General features: G+C 41.8%; 2 protein-coding genes and 1 long non-coding RNA gene across 6 annotated transcripts; 1 reads left to right on the plus strand and 2 right to left on the minus strand.

Moving 5' to 3' along the window:
- Nucleotides 1–888: 888 nt before the first annotated feature.
- pnmt (phenylethanolamine N-methyltransferase) lies at nucleotides 889–2606 on the minus strand. The gene is made up of 3 exons (XM_086196372.1): nucleotides 2435–2606; nucleotides 1726–1936; nucleotides 889–1369 (listed from the first exon to the last, which is right to left on the minus strand). Exons 1-3 carry the CDS (start codon nucleotides 2604–2606, stop codon nucleotides 889–891), a joined length of 864 nt encoding a protein of 287 aa, XP_086052498.1.
- Nucleotides 2607–5731: 3125 nt separating this feature from the next.
- On the minus strand, nucleotides 5732–9829 carry LOC147239716 (uncharacterized). The gene is made up of 5 exons (XR_015111606.1): nucleotides 9632–9829; nucleotides 8212–8372; nucleotides 7091–7789; nucleotides 6441–6606; nucleotides 5732–6329 (listed from the first exon to the last, which is right to left on the minus strand). It is a non-coding gene; the product is annotated as an uncharacterized LOC147239716 (long non-coding RNA).
- On the plus strand, nucleotides 9479–21377 carry aldh18a1 (aldehyde dehydrogenase 18 family, member A1). Of its 4 annotated transcripts, XR_015111446.1 has the most exons (19): nucleotides 9479–9849; nucleotides 9983–10081; nucleotides 11185–11336; nucleotides 11436–11585; nucleotides 11911–12015; nucleotides 12102–12260; nucleotides 14171–14261; nucleotides 14652–14776; nucleotides 15183–15327; nucleotides 15900–15973; nucleotides 16176–16275; nucleotides 17071–17291; nucleotides 17512–17649; nucleotides 17812–18007; nucleotides 18129–18250; nucleotides 18367–18553; nucleotides 19121–19250; nucleotides 19908–20003; nucleotides 20127–20164. XR_015111446.1 is itself a non-coding variant. In XM_086194936.1 (18 exons), exons 2-18 carry the CDS (start codon nucleotides 9997–9999, stop codon nucleotides 20321–20323), a joined length of 2343 nt encoding a protein of 780 aa, XP_086051062.1. In that variant the 5' UTR covers nucleotides 9479–9849; nucleotides 9983–9996; the 3' UTR covers nucleotides 20324–21377. The 4 variants fall into 4 exon arrangements, 3 of the variants coding, with proteins under 3 accessions (XP_086051062.1, XP_086051063.1, XP_086051064.1); XM_086194936.1 differs by lacking the exon at nucleotides 19121–19250 and having other exon boundaries at nucleotides 20127–21377; XM_086194937.1 differs by lacking the exon at nucleotides 19121–19250 and having other exon boundaries at nucleotides 12102–12254; nucleotides 20127–21377.
- The last annotated feature ends 598 nt before the right edge of the window (nucleotides 21378–21975 follow it).

Here is a 21975-nt window from a genome sequence, read left to right on the forward strand (position 1 = left end):
ATTAATATAGTTGGTAAGAGACAGATAAAGTGATTAATACTGCAACCTGAAGTAGAACTGAACCACATGTTTCACCTCAGCTCCGTGTGCGATGGCTAATATTCTTCGGAGGTGTCACCTGATTGCTAATAATAGCAGTACTCAGAGAATTGAGTCATTTAGCAAGTCATTCACCATGTGGAGTTAAGAAGGACTTGGGTCATGTCACAGTGTTTGTAATTAAACAGCGCTGAACAAATGTTTGCACTTTTTATATTTGTTCAGCTCTGAGTGTCAACGGACTATTTTTGTTCTTTGACGCAGTTAAAGGAGAGAAAAGACGACAAAATTATTCAATCAGCTTGCCAACGATTAACAGTTTAATAAGAATTCATATTATAGTCACTGACGTTTCCTACCGATTCTCAGTTCTCTGTATTTCTACTTAGAAATGGAATACTCTTAAATTCACAAAGTTTGAGTTTGATAGAAGTTTGATCACAGTAACGCTTTCTAAAGAGTCATCCGCATCGACAGGATGTCAAATTTAGACAGGACATCACATCACATCACATGACTAAACAAAACAAACAGCTCAACAGGGTGAAGGAAATTCAAGAGTTAACAAAAATCTGTTAGAACGAGCTCCTAATATTGAATTCTTTCTTTCTTGATGCTGTAATGGCCAAGTTTGAACTGCAGGAGGCAATGTGATATTACATTTCCGACACTTCCATTTGGTCACCAAAGATAACGTTTCTTCCTCTCTGAGAGTGTTGGGATTGTGGATTATAACCAAAACTAGCACCCCTCCAAAAGACCATCGAAGTCCATCTATTTGTATTAATTTCTCTTTGTGTTAAATTGTTATTTCCCTCGACTTAATTACAGTTTTTTTCCTCTTCGTAATTATTTTGCAACTTTATCATCATCTTTCCCTCCTCTGCCGCTCTGCTGCTTTCTTGCTTTTACAAAAAAGACCCCGGTCACATCATCCACCCCTACCCTCATGTCCTGGGGCAGGGTGTAAACCTCCAGCCTGATCAGGGTGAAACCACTCTCCTTCAAACTATCACAGACCTGAGCCTCATTCAGTGGGACTACTGGGATCTTCACCCCAGGCGCCCCAAAATAATAACTCTCTCCAAGGGCACCTATGAGCAGGAGGTGGCCACCGGGCCGCAGGAGCTTCTGAATGTGACCCAGAGCTCTCGTGAACGCCGGCAAGTCGGGGCTGACGCTCTCCAGACAGAAACAGGATACCAGGCAGTCAGCCCCCGCTGCAGGGAGAGCATCTGGGTCCAGAGGCTGAGGGCGGTGCACGTCAATGGGGAGAATATCTCTGATGACCTGACGGAGTTTTGCAGCTTTCTCTGTCCATGCTGAGGGACTGAAAGGAACAATATTGACAAATGACCCGATGATGCTAAAGAAAAGTCCTTTTTTCATTGAAATTTTTTTTTTTAACTTTTAACTAATGTTTCTATCTGTTCTGGAGAGAAAGAAACAATTCAGACAATCAGGTTTGTCAGAAAATCCTCAGGTTTAGGTGGTTACTCACGTTAAAAATGTAAAAGGATGATATAAGTTTTGCTTTTAAGTCATTTTTAATTACATAATCTATTGAAAGTGAGTCACACTGCATGGCATAATAGTAACTTATAATAGTTACCAGTAATAGTAACTCTTTTAGTTAAATGACTGACAGTTCCTGTGAGGGATACCCGAAAGGGTCTCGCTTCATACCGTCGTCCCTCCAGCTTGCAGACGTGCTGCAGGTATGGAGTCCAGTCCAGGCTACCGCCTTCCTGGCTCTGGAGCCACCGTTTCAGCTCTAGCCGGTTGACCTCCAGGAAGTCTGTGAGGACCACCGTGTTAAAAACCTCACAGCCGCTCAGCACCTGGTACAGGGTGGGTCCTGATCCTATGTCCACCAGCAGCTCACCGCTCACATCACCTGGGAAAGAGAAGATTACAGCCAGAACCAAAGATGTGTGAATTTGGCAAAACTGCCTGGAAATAACTCGTTTTGGGGTTGAATATTGTGATCCATGTAAAAAGAAACAAATGAGATAAGTCAAATCCGTAGCCATGCCAGATCCAATAAGCACGGAAAAAGATACATGATTTTGACTGAATTTCAAGACAAAAGATTCAGATAAAATTTAGATTCAGAGGATGTGATTATTTATTTTACGTGTAGTTTTAAGTATTAAAGTATAACCACTTCTGGGCTAGCCATAAAACTTTTTTTTAGTTTTGCCTTTACTGATTTTTTTAGCTCAGCTGTATAACCCTCATAAAAATCATCGTAAAAAGGTCGTACTTCACCACATTGTTAACCTGCCAAACGTCTGAAACTCCGGCTGCATGTATTTGTTTTTCTACTGCACAGGTGCATAATAGTACAAAAACATTAAATATAGATTGAAGGATTCGAATCAGGCCTCCATACCTTCAGTGAAAGCTCTATGCAGGCACCCCAGTTTCCATGGCACTATGCTGTCTTTCCTTTCAAAATCAGCCCTCGGGGGCGTGTAGTTGTACTGTAGATACGCTGCTGGGTCAAATCCCTGGTAGCAGGCTGCCATGGCTGCAACTCCAGTTTGCATTCTCTTCTCGTCCATCCTTCCTCTCTCTGTGCGTATCCTTTACCTTGGTTTGGTTGTCAGCTGTGAGGTGCACTGCTGCCCCACAGCCCTGTTGTATGGAGCAGAAGTTCAGGGTTAGGCTGTTTGTTGCACTCAGGTGTAGCTTTTATAGCTCATCACTGTCTAACCATCACGCTCATTCACTTCTCTAGCTGTCAGATATTCGTGGGCGTGGTCATCATTTCTATCCAATGGCACAGCGACACAGTTTCAATGCTGGTCATTTCATATTTCTGTTTTTTGAAAATATGTCTCTCTCTTTCTGCCTAATTGTGTCTAATTGCCATTGTGGCACATTTGTGCCCAGTTTCTGCTGGATTGTTGGTCTCATCCTCTGCGACCATCACCACCAGTGTCTGGACTCTGTGTGGGGGGACCAGCTGCTCCTGGATGGAGTCCAAGACCCATAGACTTTATACTACCATTTTTTTCTGATAATAAAACAATTTTTTCATTCATTTGCCTCACCTGATTGAACTATTTGCATGTGTGCATGTGTGCGTGTGTGCGTGTGTGCGCATGTGAGAGAGAGAGAGAGAGAGAGAGAGAGAGAGAAAGAGAGAGAAAGAGAGATAAAGAGTCTGGCTTTGCTTTAGGCTAGTTTTGGTCATGTTCACAAATGGTGATTCTGTTTTTGATCCCATGTTGCTTGATAGCATTTGTTGTGTTCACTTTCTCTGCCTTCAGGCACTGATAGCATCAGATTAGAGGTTTTCCTCCAACTCTAGCCCAACTAATGGACTCCTCATTGCTTTCAGGTCTTCCACCCGTCCCCTCAGTCGCCCTCCGTATCTCCACAATCATTCTAAAAGGGCCTTTTACATGCAAACACTAGGCCAGGTTGTTCTTTGTTGAAAAGACAAAAACAAGTCTGTTTTTAAGGTAAAAGTTTGACTCTTTTTGGTGACATTAACATTGCGTCAGGGAAATATGGTCTGCTAGGAGATATTCAAAGTGTACTTACTTACTTGTTATTTGATACTAAAGTCTGTTTATTGTAGATTTATACAAAGCACTAACCACAGCTTTTAAACCCAATTCCTATAAAGCCAGTTTTCCACAATCTTACCTTGGAACGCTTACTTGTGAAATAGTTGTAGTTTAGTTCAGTTTGAGAACTTATTGAGAGTAATTATAACTTTTGTCTTTAAATTATACATCTAATCTGATTTTATCTGCAGCATTGCTTTAAAAGTGAAGAATGTATGATTTATGGTGGATAATAGATGAGTTTAGAGCACTTTTAACACATTCTAGCATCCGAGCAGCAAAAACGAGGAGATTTTGAGACAGAAAACTGCGCTAAGCACCAAAAAGATGGATGGAAAGTTTTCAGTATTCTGAGGGGATCGCTCGCATCTGTTAAGAACAAATCTGATGGGCTGCGAGTTTTGTACCGGAGCTGCTTTATTCACACTCTAATTGTATCCACACAGGTGTAGGTGAGAAAAGCAGTGATGAAATGGATCCATCTGGGCCATTAAAAGTCTGGACTCTGGTCCCAAAGGTCCTACAGGCAAAAAGAAAACCTCTGGTCCGGTGTCACGAGACCACAAAGTAGATAATTATAAGCATGATTTTCCTGTATATAGACAGCAACCTCATTTTTACTAGACTTACTTTGACTTAATGACACGTTAGCATCACGTTCCTGTTCATGTCAAATATGGAGAATATGAATATGCAAACAAACCATAGATGTTTGTTCTTCCTCTAGCTCAAATAACTCAACCTTTCATTGAATCAGCAAACTAAGTTTCCTTAAAGGATCAATTTATTAGCTTAACATTTCATATAAACTCAGAATAAACTATGGAACAACTGCTTTTGTTATTTATTTTGGTGATGTTAGCATAGTGTATGAAAGATAGCAGATAACGGTGATGTTAAAACAGTTTAGTGACTTTATTTTATGCATCCTAACAGGATAAACAAAGGAAAGACAACATTCCTGGCATGTCAGACTTGCTGTAACTTATTTAACTTATTACTCAACTATATAAACAAGCTATAGATCATATTATTTTCCCCAAGGCATCATGTGATCAAGTTGAAGGTGGCCGGCCATCATGGCAACCATGACAATGGGCACCCTGAGTGACATAAAGTGGCTACACAAAAGAAGCAGAGGAGGAACCGAGCGAAGAGGAGAAGGAGAGGAGCTTTAAACCATCATTTCCTGCGCTGTGATCCCTGAAAGATGAAGAAGAGCTCGGTGTTTGACTGAGACAACGGAAAGATAGAACAGACCCTCCAGCAGTCTGCACATCATGTATGTGCTTATAAAAAGGAGGGGAGTTGCGATCTACATATTCACCTCTAGATGTCATTATCCAACTCACTGATCCTCTAATTTAGTCATCAAGCATGCGTCTTTCCAGTCTGATGAGCCTGAGTGCCTTGATGATCAGTATTATTGTTCTGCATTGTTGAAGATACACTTACTCTATGCTATAAGTAAGTCCAAATTCTATTTATAACCATCTTAAAAATGACTTGTTACATTTTGAAACCACCTGGCCAATTTATGGCCAGCTGACAAAACACTGAGTTTCATCCCCTGATTGAATTAATTTGCTATCTATTCCCAGCGTATCTATAAACGGCAGCTGAACCAATGTGGAACACAGGCATGTTGTAATCAAACTGTTCTCCCAGGGGGTCTCTTAACACCTCGCTCATCCCTAGCAGCTGAACCCACACACACACACACACACACACACACACACACACACACGCACACACACACACACACACACACTTGCTGGACCTCCACACATATCCGATGTATTTGGGCAGTGGAATTGTGCCATGCGATGTTAGTAATGTTTGAACTTTTGAAAAGAGCCAGTAAAAGAGGGTGGGCTGTTTGCTTTTGCCCCATCAATGCTGAAGAATCAGAAGAAAACATTTGAAAAAAAAAATCTGTGTTCATTTATCTATTTTGACAGAAATGTGATTATAGTAAATAAAAAAATGTTCATACTTGCTCATACGCACCAGATATAAAATAAAATGACAACGTAATCACATTTTTGTTCAAATAAAAACCTTGGACTTTTTATATAAGCCTGATGTTTAATGGTTCTCAATCAGCATTTATAATACATGTAAATCATCCAAAAGCAACATCTGACCAACATCCCAATACAAGTTCAGGAGTAATTTAAAGTGTTTTTTTTTTTAATGTGAATTATGAATTTCCCTCGTGACAGTTGATTAAATTAAAAATAAATATACTTCTAAATAACACCACGATTATTGTTATGGATCATACTTTCAACCAGGAAAATATCAGAAATAAGATTTGCATTACAAACATGAACAGTTCAAATTAAACTGCAAACAGTGACCTAGATGTGCTCGAGTTGATGTTGAAATTTTCCTCACTAGCAACCGTTTTAACCCAGGAACCTCGGCAACTTCATCATCTTCGCCACAGTCTTCCTCTCACTGGTGTCTGACGCAGTGTTCTTTGGACTTGGGGTCACACGGCATTGTTCCTTGCGGATGTGAACCGGGCTTAGTTGCACCTTGGGCCCCATGGCAGAGGGGTCTGATCTGGGTTGACGGGGCTGTCGAGCTGAGAGCATTTTTGGTTCTGAAAGCGTCTGACTGATGGCGCCAGAGAGGAAGCGCTGGAGGAGCCTCCTGGCCTCCCAGTATTTCTCAGAACGCTCTGCCTCTGTCGTTGTCGGCCTGTAAGAAGGGCAGAGGCTCCAAAATCATTCTGAGTTTTCATCAGCATGTGTCCGACACAAAACAAGATTAGGTTTTGTTTTTTTGTATGTGATCACCAGTGTCTCTAACCTGTGCAGCTGCGGTAAGAAGTTGGTGCTGTGCCAGGACGCGGTATAACTTTGTCCTCTCTGCCAGTCCTCCTCCATGACGCTGCAGTCCAGCGCAGCTCCTCCTGTACCATCGAACCTGCACATCCTGGCTGCGTCCATTAATCTGTCTTATGAGGATTTAAAGTCTAAAACAAAGAAGTTTTGATATTATACGATTAAGAACATAGCGAGATACTCACAAATTGCACATTAGTGCTAAGATACAGGCCATATCATCACCAGGACATGGCTTCATTGTGTCAGTGCATCACTGTAACATTGAATAAAATGTTGCTGTATTTGTGGTCACTGTAAATAAATTGTAAATAAATTATTTCCTGTGACTTTTTTGGACCGCACATGAATGACTGTCTTCATCCCTGCGATGGGAGGGAGCTCTCGCCTTCCTGCCACGATCCGAAGAGTTTTGTCTTAAATTTTATGCAGGAGGCTGCCAGTTGACTTGAAGCTTCAAAGTTAAACATCTAACGTCTGCCAAACTTTGTAAAGTTCTTTTGTGGCATTTGAAAATAATAATACAAATGGGTACAATTGAAAAGGTGTTACCATCACTACAATATCTTGTAAACTAGTTGTATTTTTTTAATATATAAGTCTTATTGAACTTACTTCTCTTTCTGCTGTGCTTTTCCTTCCACCGATCCGATTTTCTCCTGCCAGGCTTTGACTCTGAATGGGTTTAATGCTGGTTGTCAGTAAAGATGTTGCAGCTCGTCTGATCGTTATGGATTTCTTCGAAGGCTAACAAGTCAGCTCAACTGTATGTAGGTTGACTATGCAGTGGGTGGGGGCAATGGTGTGAGGGAGTGTGTGTGTGTGTGGGGGGGGGGGGGTGAATGAGGATTTACATAGTTGTGTGTCTGCAGTTATTTCAAGACACGGACATGTTGACATTAGAAACCAATCCACACATGCTGCCACTGTGGACCCCAAGATAAGAAGTGGGATGACAATGACTGGAACAAACACTCTTTACACACACTAACAACACAACCCAATTACTGTAACCCAGTCTAAAGCCCAGAGCTGTCAGCCCTCCAGTCTGTGCTGTAACCATCCTGCAACATGACTGCAATGCCAAAGACGCTTATTGGTATGAAGTCAGAGCCTCAAGTGTGTAGTGACATCACACTCTCCACAGAACCTTCAGATCCAGAGCTCAGTCCAGGGTCCATTGTCCTCATAGACCCGCTTGTTGTTGCTACTCAGAGGCGGCGCGTTAGCTTCCACAACTGGAAAGACGACTACTGATACCTGTCGCCAGCTCATCTGAATGAGTGGAAGCTCTTCTGTTTCCTTTCAATACCTCTGGAACACACACACACACACACACACACACACACACACACACACACACACACACACACACACACACACTTATCGTTACTTCAGAGGATAGTGCAATGACTTACCTAAACCCTGCAGTCTTTCTACTCTAAGCAGCCAGCGCCCATTCATTTCCTGCCACATAAAACTTGCCTGACACCCAACCCAACACTAACCTCTTCATTCTTAAAATGTATTATTTACAATATGAGGAATTGTTTTTTAGCACCAAAAGGCAGGAAAATCCCTGCAATGTTAAAGTGTCTACAATATAGTGCCCTCAAAACCTGAGTAATACCTGAAATACACTACTGTGTGCACCATCACAGCTAATTGCCTAAACTGAGTTTCAACTCTACCTTAAGCTCTAATCTTAACAACAGATCTAAAAATCAATGATTTACCTGTTGGAGACACAACTTCTATCTCCTGGACAGGCCGTCCCCAATTAACTGGTCGTGTGTCCCTGAAAGTGGCCTTAAGTCAGCCCCCCACCCCCCAACGCACAAATGCTATAGTTAGGGGATTAGTGGAGCCGGGAGCAAGGCAGCAGTCAGTTCCTTCTCTTGTGAATCAGATGGAGAGATAGAGGTGGAGAGGAGGAAGGACAGATAAAGAGTAAAAGTAGATAACAGAGAAAAAACAGGACAGAAATAATGGAATAATACACATTAAACCAGAGCTGCAGGAGCTGAATTTAGTTATCTGAGGTCCTAGAGGCAGTGGGAGTCCAGTGCCAGTCAACAACAGGAGCGCTGGGGGTACAGAAAACTTTCCTCAGAGCAGTACTTCTGTTATTTGCATCACATCTCATGAAAAGCCACAAACCTTAAAAAACAACAACACCAATTTGTCTGTCTAACAACACTGTATTTCAAGTGGTTTCTGATGAAATCAAGTATGGAAAAAAAAAACGTTTTTTTTTTTCTGGCCTTAATTGTGACCAGACGAAGACCATACAAGATTCAATTGAATTCATTAAAGCAGCAAGAAAATCAAATGTGTGTCAGTGTTACACTTCAAATATTCAAAGAACTGAAATAATTAAATTAAAAAAAAAATAGTTATTTGGAATCAGCACCACTTATTCTCATTTGGGGTTCAGGTTACCTGTACAAGAGACTATGGACTATATCTAAATAATACTATGTACAAATGATGATTTTATTTCAGGCTCATTATCTTGTGATAAGGGTTTAGTTTATCTTGTTATCTCAAGATAGGAAGTTAAACTATTCCGTTAAATATTCAATTCGATTCGAGAAAACTTAGTATGTTCCAGAGGGACAATTATAGAAACATCCAGTAAAAGCTTATCTTGTATGCATAGACATTCAACGATAAATAAATTAGTATATAAAAGGTGAGATAACTAATCAAAAGAAGGCAATAACAGCATTAAACCAGCGTTTATAAGTAAAGCCTGTCTTGGATTCTGTACAATTTATGTAAGAAGCAGATTTTTTTTATCTTAATCTCACTAGCAGAAGTAAAACTCTCCATGTAGACGATTTATTCATTGCAATAATAAAATGTATGCGAGTGACTGAAAGTGGGAGCTGTTCATAAAATATAGTGAAAACGTTATTTCTTGTTCCAGGATATTTTATTTTGACATACGAGGCTCTTCAACATTTCTTTTTCCGGCTTGTGCCTCGCGCGTCAACGTCACATCCTGCCACTTCACCGCCAATTTACGTGGCTTTTTAAACAGAAAAAAAAACAAAAAAACAAAAACAAAAACAACGTTTCTTATTAAAGCCAGTGCGACAGAAAAGGAACAATGGACCGCCGAACTTTTAATCGAAAGAAACACGAACTTACCGACCCGGTGGTGACGTGAAAAAGTGAATTTGACGCTTTTTGTAAACTGCTGAGACAGTTTCATCAGCAGCTCGCGGAGGGGGGCGGAGTCAGGGTGACGCGGCCGACGCCACATCTGTTTGAAGTTTGGTCAATGGAGGAATAACGTGTCTAAGAAGATAAACAGCTGACGCTACACGGTAGAAATAGTCTACTTGTACACTGGGACTTCAGGAGGGGTAAGTAAGGACAGAGAACTTTTACATGCATAATCATTTTAAACTGTGAATTTTTCTGTTGTGTCGTTTTATAACTATATTCTTAGATGTAGTTACCGGTCGTTGTTTTTTTTTCTTTACCTGTGTATCTCAGGTGGTAAAGTGACCATGCTGCTGCTGCAGAGGCTGAGTTCCAGGTTCCAGTTCCCTACAATACACCTCTGCTGGAGGCTCGCCAGACCCCTGACACGAGGCAAGAAGTTCCATGTACAGTAATTTACAATGGAAGTACAGCATAAAGATTTCAGACCTTTGAGTTCCGTCACGTCTTTTTATAAAATGTCAGGATGCTTTCTTTCTTTATAGAGGATGATGCAACAATATTTGCATGATTTGTTGATTATCGTATCGTCTCTCAGTTTTTTGATATTTTCTGTAGTTCTTTATATGGTGATGGAATGCGTTATGTGATACTTATTTGAATATCATTCACTTTTGTGGGACAGAATAAACATTTTACCTCTGGCTGGAGCTGTAAAAAGTTTATATCAGTGAAATGATGAATGAGTGATGTGTCATGCAAATGATAGTAATAATTAGAATAGCAATAAACTTAGGTATTACTTTTTCCAGACCAGCATCTCCAGAGCCAGGATTGTTATTGTGGACCGATGACGTGAGACTTGAGGATCTGGTGTTGCTAACTTGGCTCCAGTTAGAGTTTTGTGACCTACAGTCATTTATTTAAGATGACACATGGATTTCTCTCTCTCTCTCTCTCTCTCTCTCTCTCTCTCTCTCTCTCTCAATCTCTCACACTTATTCACTCACTCACTCAGTCCCTCCCTCCTTCTCTCTCTCCCTATCCCTCCCTGGCTGGCTGACTGTCTCTTGCGCCTCATTGCTCCAGAGAGATGTGTAATGTCAGCACAAGCTTTTCTGCTTCCTCTGCTGATGTGGCAGTTTAGCGACTGTGGCTGTTTCCCCGGTTACAGATGGATTGGCGGTGGGGGGGGGGGGAGTCACGGTGTTTGCCTTAGTCATGTAATCAATGAAACGAAAAGTCTGCAAAACATGTTTGTTTGAATAGATACGTAAAAAAAATGTATGTCAACAGAGGTGACAAGTGAGCTTTTGCACCTTAGTTTACACATTTTATTCAGCTACATGATCACATTCAGTTGCTTTTCTGTCATTTTCAGTAAGTTAAATCTTTGCAACTAAACAAAATCCTAGAATTCAGTTTAGTAAGTAACATCTTTTAGCTTTAACTATCGATGTGTAAGAGTAAACAAAAGTGATAAACTCTTGACTTGAATCAGTAAAGTAAAGGTTTTCTCTCCTCCTTCTACCCAGTTTTCCAGGGGAGGGCCCATGGCAGCTCCTTTGCCCACCGCGGTGAACTGCGTCAAGCTAAGCGGATTGTCGTCAAGCTCGGCAGCGCTGTGGTCACACGTGGTGACGAGTGCGGTCTGGCTCTGGGGAGGCTGGCCTCCATCGTAGAGCAGGTGACATGCAAAATATAACCACAAGCTTGTTTTTGAATTTTGGACGAAGTAGCAGTTGTGATCCATTAGTCCCTGAATTGGTTGTCTGGTATCATCCAGGTGGCCATGCTGCAGAATCAAGGCAGGGAAATGATGATTGTCACCAGCGGAGCAGTGGCCTTTGGAAAGCAAAGATTAAGACACGAAATCCTGCTGTCCCAGAGTGTCCGACAGGCGTTGCACTCAGGACACAATCAACTCAAAGACATGGTAAGAGAAGGTGCAGGGATGTGTGGAGGTTACACTAAAAACTGCAAACTTCCACCCATGCATGCACAGGTGACCTGAAAGCTATGGGACAGTGTGTGAGATAGTGTGATGCGGGATTGGAAGAATGAAAACACTGCTGTTATTTAGCTAAGAGGATGTCGGGGCACAAATGACAGAATAGGGATGGAAACCAAAAACGCACTAACAAAATAAACGATAATATCTGCATTTGTTAGTTGCCAAGAATTTTTAAATCAGTATCGGCCCATCTTGTAATGCAGCCGTGGTCACTGTGTAAGCAGATGTCTCTGAACTGTTTTTGCAGTCACTACCAGTGCTGGAGGCCCGGGCCTGTGCTGCAGCCGGACAGAGTGGCCTGATGGCCCTCTATGAAGCCATGTTCACCCAATACAGCACCTGCACTGCACAAGTACTTGTATACTTTCTATCATATTATAATTATTAATTTCTTCCTGCAGACATTGGATGAACTGTAGCTAAAATCTCTCTTTTAAGGTGCTGGTGACAAATCTGGATTTCCATGACGACCAAAAGAGGCAGAACCTGAACAGCACACTGCAGGAGCTGCTGCGCATGAACATAGTACCCATCATCAACACCAACGACGCTGTGGTGCCGCCGCCGGAGCCCAACAGCGACCTGCAGGGGGTAAATGTGGGTAAAGGTAGCATGGGGCAATGCTTGGTGGTCATAGTAGCGGTGCCGCAGGGGTGTGGAAGGGGCTGATAGAGACAGTCTTTACTGTATCCCGATACTTCGCCTGCAGTATCGCAGTAATGGTATATTGATATATTCCAAGATGATTAATCTACGATACATCACGATATCTTTGTGCCTGTAAAGAAAAAATAAAACTCAAAAGGCATGATTCAGGAATTTTAGTAATGAATAAGCTGTGTCAGTTAATAAAAAAAACAAATTGTACAGTGCCTCCTTAATTTTAGGTGATTAAGCACATTTTAGGAGGTGGAGCAATAATCTAGCAACCCCTGCAGCCCCAGAAACCATTTCTAATGCCAAAATGCTGCTGAGGAGTAGGTTTACATCTTTAATGGCAGTGTGTGTGTGTGTGCGTGTGTGTGTGCGCGCGCGCATGTGCAAGGTGAATTGCTTTCTCTCCAGTTTTTCATGATGAAATCAGCTAAGACGGTGAAATCCCTTTAAAACACCAGAAATCGCAAGAGGAGTTATCCTAATCTATTCAAGTATCTAGATTTTGCCTCAGCCCTAGTTTACAGAGCGTAATGATACATTCTCTGTCGTCTATACGTGCACTGAAACACCCCTGCCACCCTGCCTCATCTCACCAGCTCTGCCCTGAACTTTTAAGGCATGTGCATGCATGCAAGGAGGGGTTGGATAGCATTGCATGCCTTCACAGGGAGGAGGTGCTCTCCTAAGGGAACTGGACTAACAGACAGGCAGACGCCTCTCTTTTTTCTGTATCCTACAGAATGAACTAACACTTTTTCTCCTCATCAAATTATCTGTGATGGTCAGAACATTTTTTTAACCTCATTGCTGTCCACTCATCCATTAAGGTACAAACATAGTCACTACAAAGTTAGAATAGATCATCATTACTGGTTCAGTGACATGGTAAAGCCAGGCTTCACCCAAAAAGTGTATGTAGCCTGTCAAGTACTCACTAGTGGGTCCCTGGATGGTTTTGCGCTCCTGCATTGCTCCTTTGACTTTTCATGAGCCAAGAACGCAGGAAGCGCCAGCCATGTACATCTAGCTTGAAGCTAATAGTAACTTATAGTTAACCAAAGCAAAAGTGTGGGGAAAAAAAAGAAGAAATTTTACAAACTGGACTGCAGGTCAAGCGCATCATCCAGTATAATCCAAAATGTCGTTATCCAGCTGCATTTTCAGTGGTCCTTAAACGCTTTGATTTAAGCTAAAAACACAACTTTAACCTTTGTTTCTTGCTGCCTCTGTGAATGAGCACCAGGAGGGTTACAGTTCACTTGTTTTTGGTTTGAATCAAAGTTTGTGGATTACAGAGCATCCAGCTTCATAAACACTGGACAATGCACTTCAGAGTTTGTACACTGATGTTTTTTGGCAGTTTTGTTGCTGTTAGCTGTAAGTCGCCATTAGCTTCAGGCTAAATAAGTGTGGCTGACACTTTCTGCATTCTGGAGACAACAAAGAAGTGATGCAGGAAGGAATGTCTGAGTTTAAGACACCTACTTATGAGTACTCAAGTGTTTCATCAAATGTTATCTTATGACAGTGTTTAAACGGTGTGTGACATTGGCCTAAGTGTATTTCTGATGTACTGCAATGGTTTTGGAACCTTACATTTACTGAGTTTGAGGGATTCATTAACATTTGTATTGCTATTGTGTCGTAATAAGGATTCTTTCCTCAGTTATCAAAAATGCAGACCTCAGAGTCATCATGGATAAACTGGTTTGCACAAACTTATGTATTTGTTTGTAATGGCTTACTTTCCACTCTGAAGAATCTGCCCAGATGGGTTAATGGCAGGTGGCTGTTTTCGGCCGTTGCTTCCGTCTGTAGGAGCTCACATCAGCAATTTTCTGGTTCTCTAGGTGATCAGCATTAAGGACAATGACAGCCTGGCGGCACGGCTCGCAGTTGAGATGAAGGCTGACCTGCTCATCGCACTGTCTGACGTGGAAGGTATGTGTGTTACCACAACAACAGTCTGGGTCAGCTGTTGGGTAACATTGCCATCTGCTCATGCTCTTCATAAGGACAAAAAAAAGAAACAAACAAAAACCTCAGAGGGTCAACTGAGTGTCATTTGAGAGAGACAAACAAAGACCTTCTGGCTTGGCGGTTGAAACTGATGCTGATGGGGTTTGAGTACATTCTGGTGTTCAGGCTTTTTGTTTTTGTTTTTTGTTTTTATCTTACACAAGATGTTAAAGCGTTTAACCAAACAGAATCAGCTGAAATGACCCTCAGCTGCTATATTGTTGTCTTAAGACTTAGGAATTTAGTCATCATATTCAGTTTATTTGAGAAAAGATGTTTTGAAAGAGTTGTATTTTTGTTTTGTTTTGATAGGACTGTACAACAGCCCCCCTGGAACAGATGACGCCAAACTCATTGACATCTTCTATCCTGGAGATCAGCAGTCCATCACCTATGGTACGAAGTCCAGAGTCGGGATTGGAGGCATGGAGGCCAAAGTATGTTGACAATAAGTGTGATAAACACAGTTTATGTAGGTTCAAATCGCAGCTCAGTGGCTACTGCAAGTTTAAGAGCATTGCTTCTTGTACTACTACGGATTTTCTTGTACTTCAATGCTCCCACAGGCCTCAAAAACTAAAATTACTGCGCCTTCATTCAGAAGGGCTGGGAAATTAAGATGCATTCGCACAGACATGTAAGCAAGGGCCATGTTCATACATGTTGTCACCATGTTTTTAAAGTGTGACAGCAAGCCAACATATAAAGTGTTATTCCATAAGTTGGTGTCATAAAATATAACATAAAGGTCAGGTGTTTGGTTTTGTTTTTGTTTTAGCGCATTTGCAAATAACGAGACTTTAGAAAGACCTTAACATTTCACTTGTCCGCGTCCGTCTGCAGGTCAAAGCTGCCATCTGGGCGTTGCAAGGTGGCACGTCTGTGGTTATTGCAAATGGGACTCATCCCAAAGTAACAGGTCACGTCATCACTGACATTGTGGAGGGAAAGAAGGTGGGCACGTTCTTCTCTGAGATTAAACCTGCTGGTGAGTTCACCTACGCCGAATTCTTTCCACTAATGGCTTAAAGTTCTCCAGGAGTTCTCATGCAGGGTAATTTTAGATACTTGGATTTGACATGGGTGGAGTCAAGGAAAAATTTCATGTCACCTATTCAGGAATGTAAATAACTGAGTTCTGAATCTAATCTTCCTGGTGTCCACATAAGATTATGCAAACAATGACAGTGTACAAATATACAAACAAAGACCAACACCCTAGTCAGTCTAGATTAAATTGCATCATTAAAATCACAATTTTCAAGCAGTTGTATAGATATCAGTTTGGTAGATGATATACTTACTTTGTTTGTTTGGTCTTTCCTGTTAGTTTGAGTATTTTTCGGTTCAATATTAGCTTCTAATATGTTTCTCTTGTGTAGATAATGAGTTCCATTGGCTGAAGGCTGTTTAAATGACTGAGTTTTTAAGTTTTTTTTCCTCCTAGCCACTGGAAAATATCAGGCGTGGACATGTTCATGATCTTTTCTTTAGGCCTTACTGATATGTTCACAGCAGAGGGTATGTTTGGGACTGAAGTCTTCTGTGACTCTTCACTAGGCCCAACTGTAGAGCAGCAGACAGAAATGGCGCGAAACACTGGAAGAACACTGGTGTCGCTGCACCCAGACCAGGTATTGAGAATGCAAATATTCCAATCTTTTGTTGTGTTCATTTAAGATCAGTTATCACTACCAGTATATACAATTTTATTGATAAATTAAGGGGTTAGTGTTAGTCCAAAGCCTCATTCATGTCACTTAGAGAAACACTGACATCTGGTGGATGAATATGTTACAGCATGTGCCCAGCTTGTCTCTATCTGTCTGTGTCCAGAGGAGTGAGATCATCTGCCGTCTAGCAGAGCTTTTGACTGAGAGGAAGGATGAGATCCTGGCGGCCAACAAGACTGACTTGGACCTGGCTGCCAGCACAGGTAACAGCGGTAGTCAAGCTCACGCGGCAGTGTAGAACCTTAAGGGAAACTAGGGTAAGAAAACAATAAAAATATGTGTAATATGTATATTGTAATCTTGCTATTTTATTTGAATTAATTAAATGCAAACTGCCATGAAATCACATAACAGCTATGCACAATTCAATTTGATTAACAAATCTAAAGAGCCCTTCCTCTCTGGTTCATAAACATGCACCCTCACATACAGCCCCCAGCGTCAAGCGTGCTACAAGACCAGCTAACAGCTAATCCTTTAATAGTTTAAGGATTATTTATTTTAAGGTTGTTTTTTTGTTATGTTTTAATGCAAAAAGGTCAAGTCAGCTCACCAGTTTGGTATTTAAAAAAAAATCTTATTGACAAAGTGATTAAGCCCTCAAAATAGGTATTATATTGAAGGTAATATTTTTATGATGATACATTTTTCTGCTAAATCACCCAGCCCTGCTTTAAGCCAAATCATCCTCTCAGATTTTTTTTACAGTTATTATTGACATTAACACCAAAGTGTAAATTCTCTAGCAGGATGAAAGTGTTGATATCGACCCTCAGATGTTTTATTTGTTGCTAGAGATGTCTAAGCTTGTCATCGTAGGTGTATCTGCTATACTGGAAACTCTGCCGACACAAAGTTACCAAAGATCACCAGAGAAAATTTCCTTTGGACAGTTGAGCATTATCTCTCCACCAGAGGGTGACACTGTTCCATTCTCTCATTGTGGATGCCTCAGTGAACAAGTGTAAAGTAAAACCCTGCTCTCCTCCTTCCTGCAGGCCAGTTACCGTCAGCCATGCTGAAGCGTCTGAGCCTGTCACCGGTCAAACTGAACAGCTTAGCCATCGGTCTGCGCCAGATAGCTGTCGCAGCCCAGGAGAGCGTGGGACGCGTGTTACGCAGGACCCGGGTGGCTCAAAACCTGGAGCTTGAGCAGATCACTGTACCTATCGGAGTTCTTTTGGTCATCTTTGAGGCCCGACCTGACTGTTTGCCGCAGGTATCCAGGGACAGTTGACACTGTAAAGACAATATTCAATGTTTATATTGGTAAATATATAACACCAACAACAAAGAAATTGCTAAAATGGTACATAGCACTAACATCTGTAAGTTTCTCTTAATTCTACTATTGTGTGACGACTTATGAGACTTTTCAGGCAAGCATTCTTCCTTGTAATTAATAACCTGTTGTAACATTAAATGACCTTTCTCTCCAGGTGTCGGCTTTGGCCATCGCCAGTGGCAACGCCCTCTTGCTGAAGGGAGGCAAAGAGGCAGCAAACACCAATCGTGCCCTCCATCAGCTCACCCAGGAAGCCCTCTCCATGCATGGAGTCACAGAAGCTGTGCAACTGGTAAGCCAGATTCCTATGCATTTATTTTGAGTTTGAGCACTTGGGGGGGGGGGGGGGGGGGGCTGGTTATCAGGAATAAGGAAGCAGCCTGACAAACTCTTGTGTGTGCGTCCAACTCCTGCATTCAGCTGCTATGTTTGCCAAACCTGGAATTGTTTCTAGGTGAGCACTCGGGAAGAGGTGGAGGATCTATGCCGGCTGGACAAGATGATTGACTTGATTATCCCGCGAGGGTCATCTAAGCTGGTGCGAGACATTCAGCGGGCAGCCAAGGGCATTCCAGTGTTGGGTCACAGTGAGGGAATCTGCCACGTCTATGTTGATGCTGATGCAAGTGTTGACAAAGTCATCAAGATCGGTCAGTAACTACTGATTTCTCTGAATATTTATCTCATGTTCATGTTTTTAAATCTGCCATTTACAATTCTAACTTGTCCCTGCCTGGTTGTGACGGTTATTTTTAATATTTCATATCCTAGTCAGAGACTCCAAGTGCGACTACCCAGCTGCATGTAATGCCATGGAAACTCTGCTAATCCACCGGGACATCCTCAGGACGCCGCTGTTCGACCAGATCATTGACATGTTACGCACCGAACGAGTATGCACAAAAATACTCAATACAGTCATTCACCAGAACTACTTTATCAGCTCAAAACTTAGTTGTAGTGCAGGTTTTCTAATTTTTTTTTTTTTTCTGTTTTGTGATGTCACCAGGTGAAAATCCACGCAGGCCCCCGCTTCGCCTCCTACCTGACATTTAGCCCATCAGAGGCCAACTCGCTGCGTACTGAGTATGGTGACCTGGAGTGTTGTATGGAGGTGGTGGACAACATGCAGGAAGCTGTGGACCACATACACAAATACGGCAGCTCCCATACAGATGTTATCATTACAGAAAATGGTAAGTACCTTAATGTCAGAAGCTGGGCATGTTGAAAAATATGACTGAAAAAGATAATACTATTTTTGCTCCTCTTCCCTCGTTTGTGCTGCAGAAACAAAGAAAAGTTCATTATAAACAAAATAATGACAATAACCCTTACAGCCCTTCACCGCACTCTTAGCTTTTCACATCAACAGACAAATACCAACCACTGCCTTTGGTTATCGAATGGTATCTTATTTTTAAAAAATGTTAAATGTATTTTTTTTTTTAATCCTTGTTCCTCTTGTTACTTTCGGTCATGAACAAATGAGTTGTTACATCATATCAAAGACTTTGCCATCTTTGTGACACATTCACTTGTCAAACAAGAAATATAATGATCTTGCTGAAACATAAAGTGTTCTATAAATATCTACAGATCTTTTATTGAATTTATATATTTATATTTAATTACTGGGTTCACAGCATGAATAGTCTACAACATGAGAAAAAGAGAAGACAACATCTGGCACATAATCCAGTATATATAAGTGTCAAGTGTGTGACTGATGTTCAGCAGCGTATTTGAATATGTTTCTTTAGGTGAACAGAATAATGAAAATGTGTGCAGCTTTTGAAAAGTAAAGAAAAAAGTCACCTGTTCACATTTCTACACTGAAGATAATTTTCGCCTGCAGTTGAGAGTGCTGCTTCCATCTAACAACCACAAAAGGTACCTTAATTAAAATGTCAGTTTGTGTCAGTGTTCATTTACAAGTATTATGACTGAGTTATGTATAGAACAGAGAGGTACACAAAGGATAAGATTGTTATAAAAGACGCTATAGTTTAGAAATTGAAGAGCAGTTGGATGCACTGATTACTGTAGACATTTATGTATACATGCAATATATAAGTACAATGGTGGCTAAACAGTAGAGGGATCAAGATAAAACTCGCCCTGGTGCTTTGGGCAGAAATCGCTTTGATGTCAACTAATTGACACAAACATCTCTCTCAATCTAATTGTAGAACCCTTCATAAACTCAAGAATTCCTTGTGATTACATTCAGAGCTGTAGTCTACATAACCTTCCCTAAGATTATATGAATCGTGTTGCGGGTGGTGCGTTGGTGGTGGTTCTCAATGCACAGGGTGAAGGGCTTAAAGCACTGGGTGTGTTCAGTTATTGTAATTTAAGTGGTTTTAAAGGAATGCCCTGACATTTTGTTATGAGATCCTCAGAATCTTGAGTCTTCCAAGGCATAACTAATTATATATGGATATTGTTTTAATAATGAGATAATGCATATGACATGTCTGAAAAGCTGTCAGTTGAGACATTAGGTAACAGGCTTATAGGATCAATAAACTGTCTTTTATTTTCCAGAGGACACAGCGGAGCAGTTTCTGCAGCAGCTGGACAGTGCCTGTGTTTTCTGGAATGCCAGCTCACGTTTCGCTGATGGCTATCGTTTCGGACTTGGTATGTAGGGATCTTGCATTACCCCTGTAGGCAGCACATTTATAAACTTGTTAAACTTGTTCAGATTACTGTTCACCATTCTCACTTGCTGTCTGTCTCCTGCTTTTGTTGCGTCGTCTCCAGGAGCAGAGGTAGGCATTAGCACAGCGCGTATCCATGCCCGGGGTCCAGTGGGCCTGGAGGGACTGCTCACAACCAAGTGGATCCTGAGAGGTGATGGGCACACGGCGGCAGACTTCTCAGAGAACGGTACCATGGAGTATCTCCATGAAAACCTGCCTGTCGGGCAGCCTCTAGCTGGCCAGAGGGACAGCAACTAGACTGTAGACACACATTGTCTGAACATTTATAAAAATTGTTTACATTGGCCGTCAGCAGTTCTCCTGGGATCTGGTTGCAGTTTTAAACCACTAAAGCACAGAGCGTGCAAATGTACAACACACGGAAGGTCCATTATATTAGCACAGTTAAGCAGTTGTCTATCCACACTACACTGACCAAGTTTACAAAGTTCTACCTCAGCTTGTGACACTTTGTCTGGTGAGTCACCCTCATAGGCCCCTGCAGTGTTGGGGAAATTATGAGGAAGAACTGAGTTTTACAATTTTTTTTTCATATTTAAGACAAACTAAATACACAGTTATCATTCAACTGTCAAAGGAAGTGTGTGGGGTTTTTTTTAATTTTATCTTTTTTTAATTATGCAAAAAGGTTTCCTGATGACAGGATTTAAACATTAATTAACAAATTGTTATGGTGCTTCATCATGAAACTTGCATGAGATTATTCCAAATAACAGAAATTTACACACTTGCTTTTGGTATTGCATGTAAAGCTTAATGTGGTCACGCAAACCTTTATCTGTGGCGGAGGCTCAAGCGACTTCCAATTTTTTTCTGAGCAGTATAAAAGCTGCTAATTTGCAAAATGTAAATTTTCTGTTTCCATTGCGGGGTGTTCTACTAAACAGATGGAATCAACGACTGGAGGGAATCTTGTGGTATCTTAATCAGATCCACGAACTACCTTACTTGACTTGGAGCTCCTCATCCTATGAGCTTATCACAGCCCCCTATGGCAGGAAATCATTTTGGCCACTCTCTGTGTATCGATGTCTGTTCATCACCACCTTACACTCAAGAAACAAGTGGCTACCACAAGTGCCTTTATCTGCCTGGAGGGGTCTTGGGTCAGATGTTTTGCCAAGAAAGGGGCCGGCAGAGGCCTTGCAATCTAATTCTGGGGCTGTGGAGAAGGAGCCAAGCTACTGCATAGGTGAATCTACCACCTAGACATAGTTGGACTCATCCCTTATCTCCATGTATTCATCCATTTTCTTTACCGCTTATCCATTAAGGGTTTTGTGTGTGTGTGTGTGTGTGTGTGTGTGGGGGGGGGGGGGGGGGGGGGGGGACTTGAGCCTATCTCAGCTGACATTGGCCGAGAGGCGGGGTTCACCCTGGATGGGTCACCAGTCCGCTGCAGGGCCATCAAGAGCAATTAGGGGTTCAGTATCTTGCTCAAGGATACTTCGACATGGTCACGGGGGAAGTGAGGATTGAACCAGCGACCCTTTGGTTGCTAGATGGCTTCTCTACCTCCGAGCCACGCCGGCCCTCATCTCTCATCCCTGGAAATAAATTCCTGAAAGTGGTCCGAGCTTTGTGGAGTTTCCCAGGGTGAGGGGCAGGTGTTGGGGTACTCATACTTCCATAGCTCAGGGTCAATATGCTGGGGGTGATACTTATAAAAGCCAAGTGGCAGATGAGAGTTTGTGGTCTTTTTAGACACCTTGGGTGGTGTCCTGGATGGTGTACTACCTGTTATTGGACTTCTGTGCTCGTCAGAGATTGGCCATAACAAACACCATGTCTGAGGATATGGTGTTTGTATTTGGTACCAAAAACACTTGGAAGTTGCCTCATCCAATGTGTGGTTGTAGTTTTGGACTCAAATCTCACCTCTTGGGGAA

This window comes from Aulostomus chinensis, chromosome 23 (genome assembly GCF_037954235.1).
Source record: "Aulostomus chinensis isolate RoL2024-O1b breed Wild chromosome 23, RoL_Achi_v1.0, whole genome shotgun sequence".
NCBI lineage: Eukaryota > Metazoa > Chordata > Actinopteri > Syngnathiformes > Aulostomidae > Aulostomus > Aulostomus chinensis.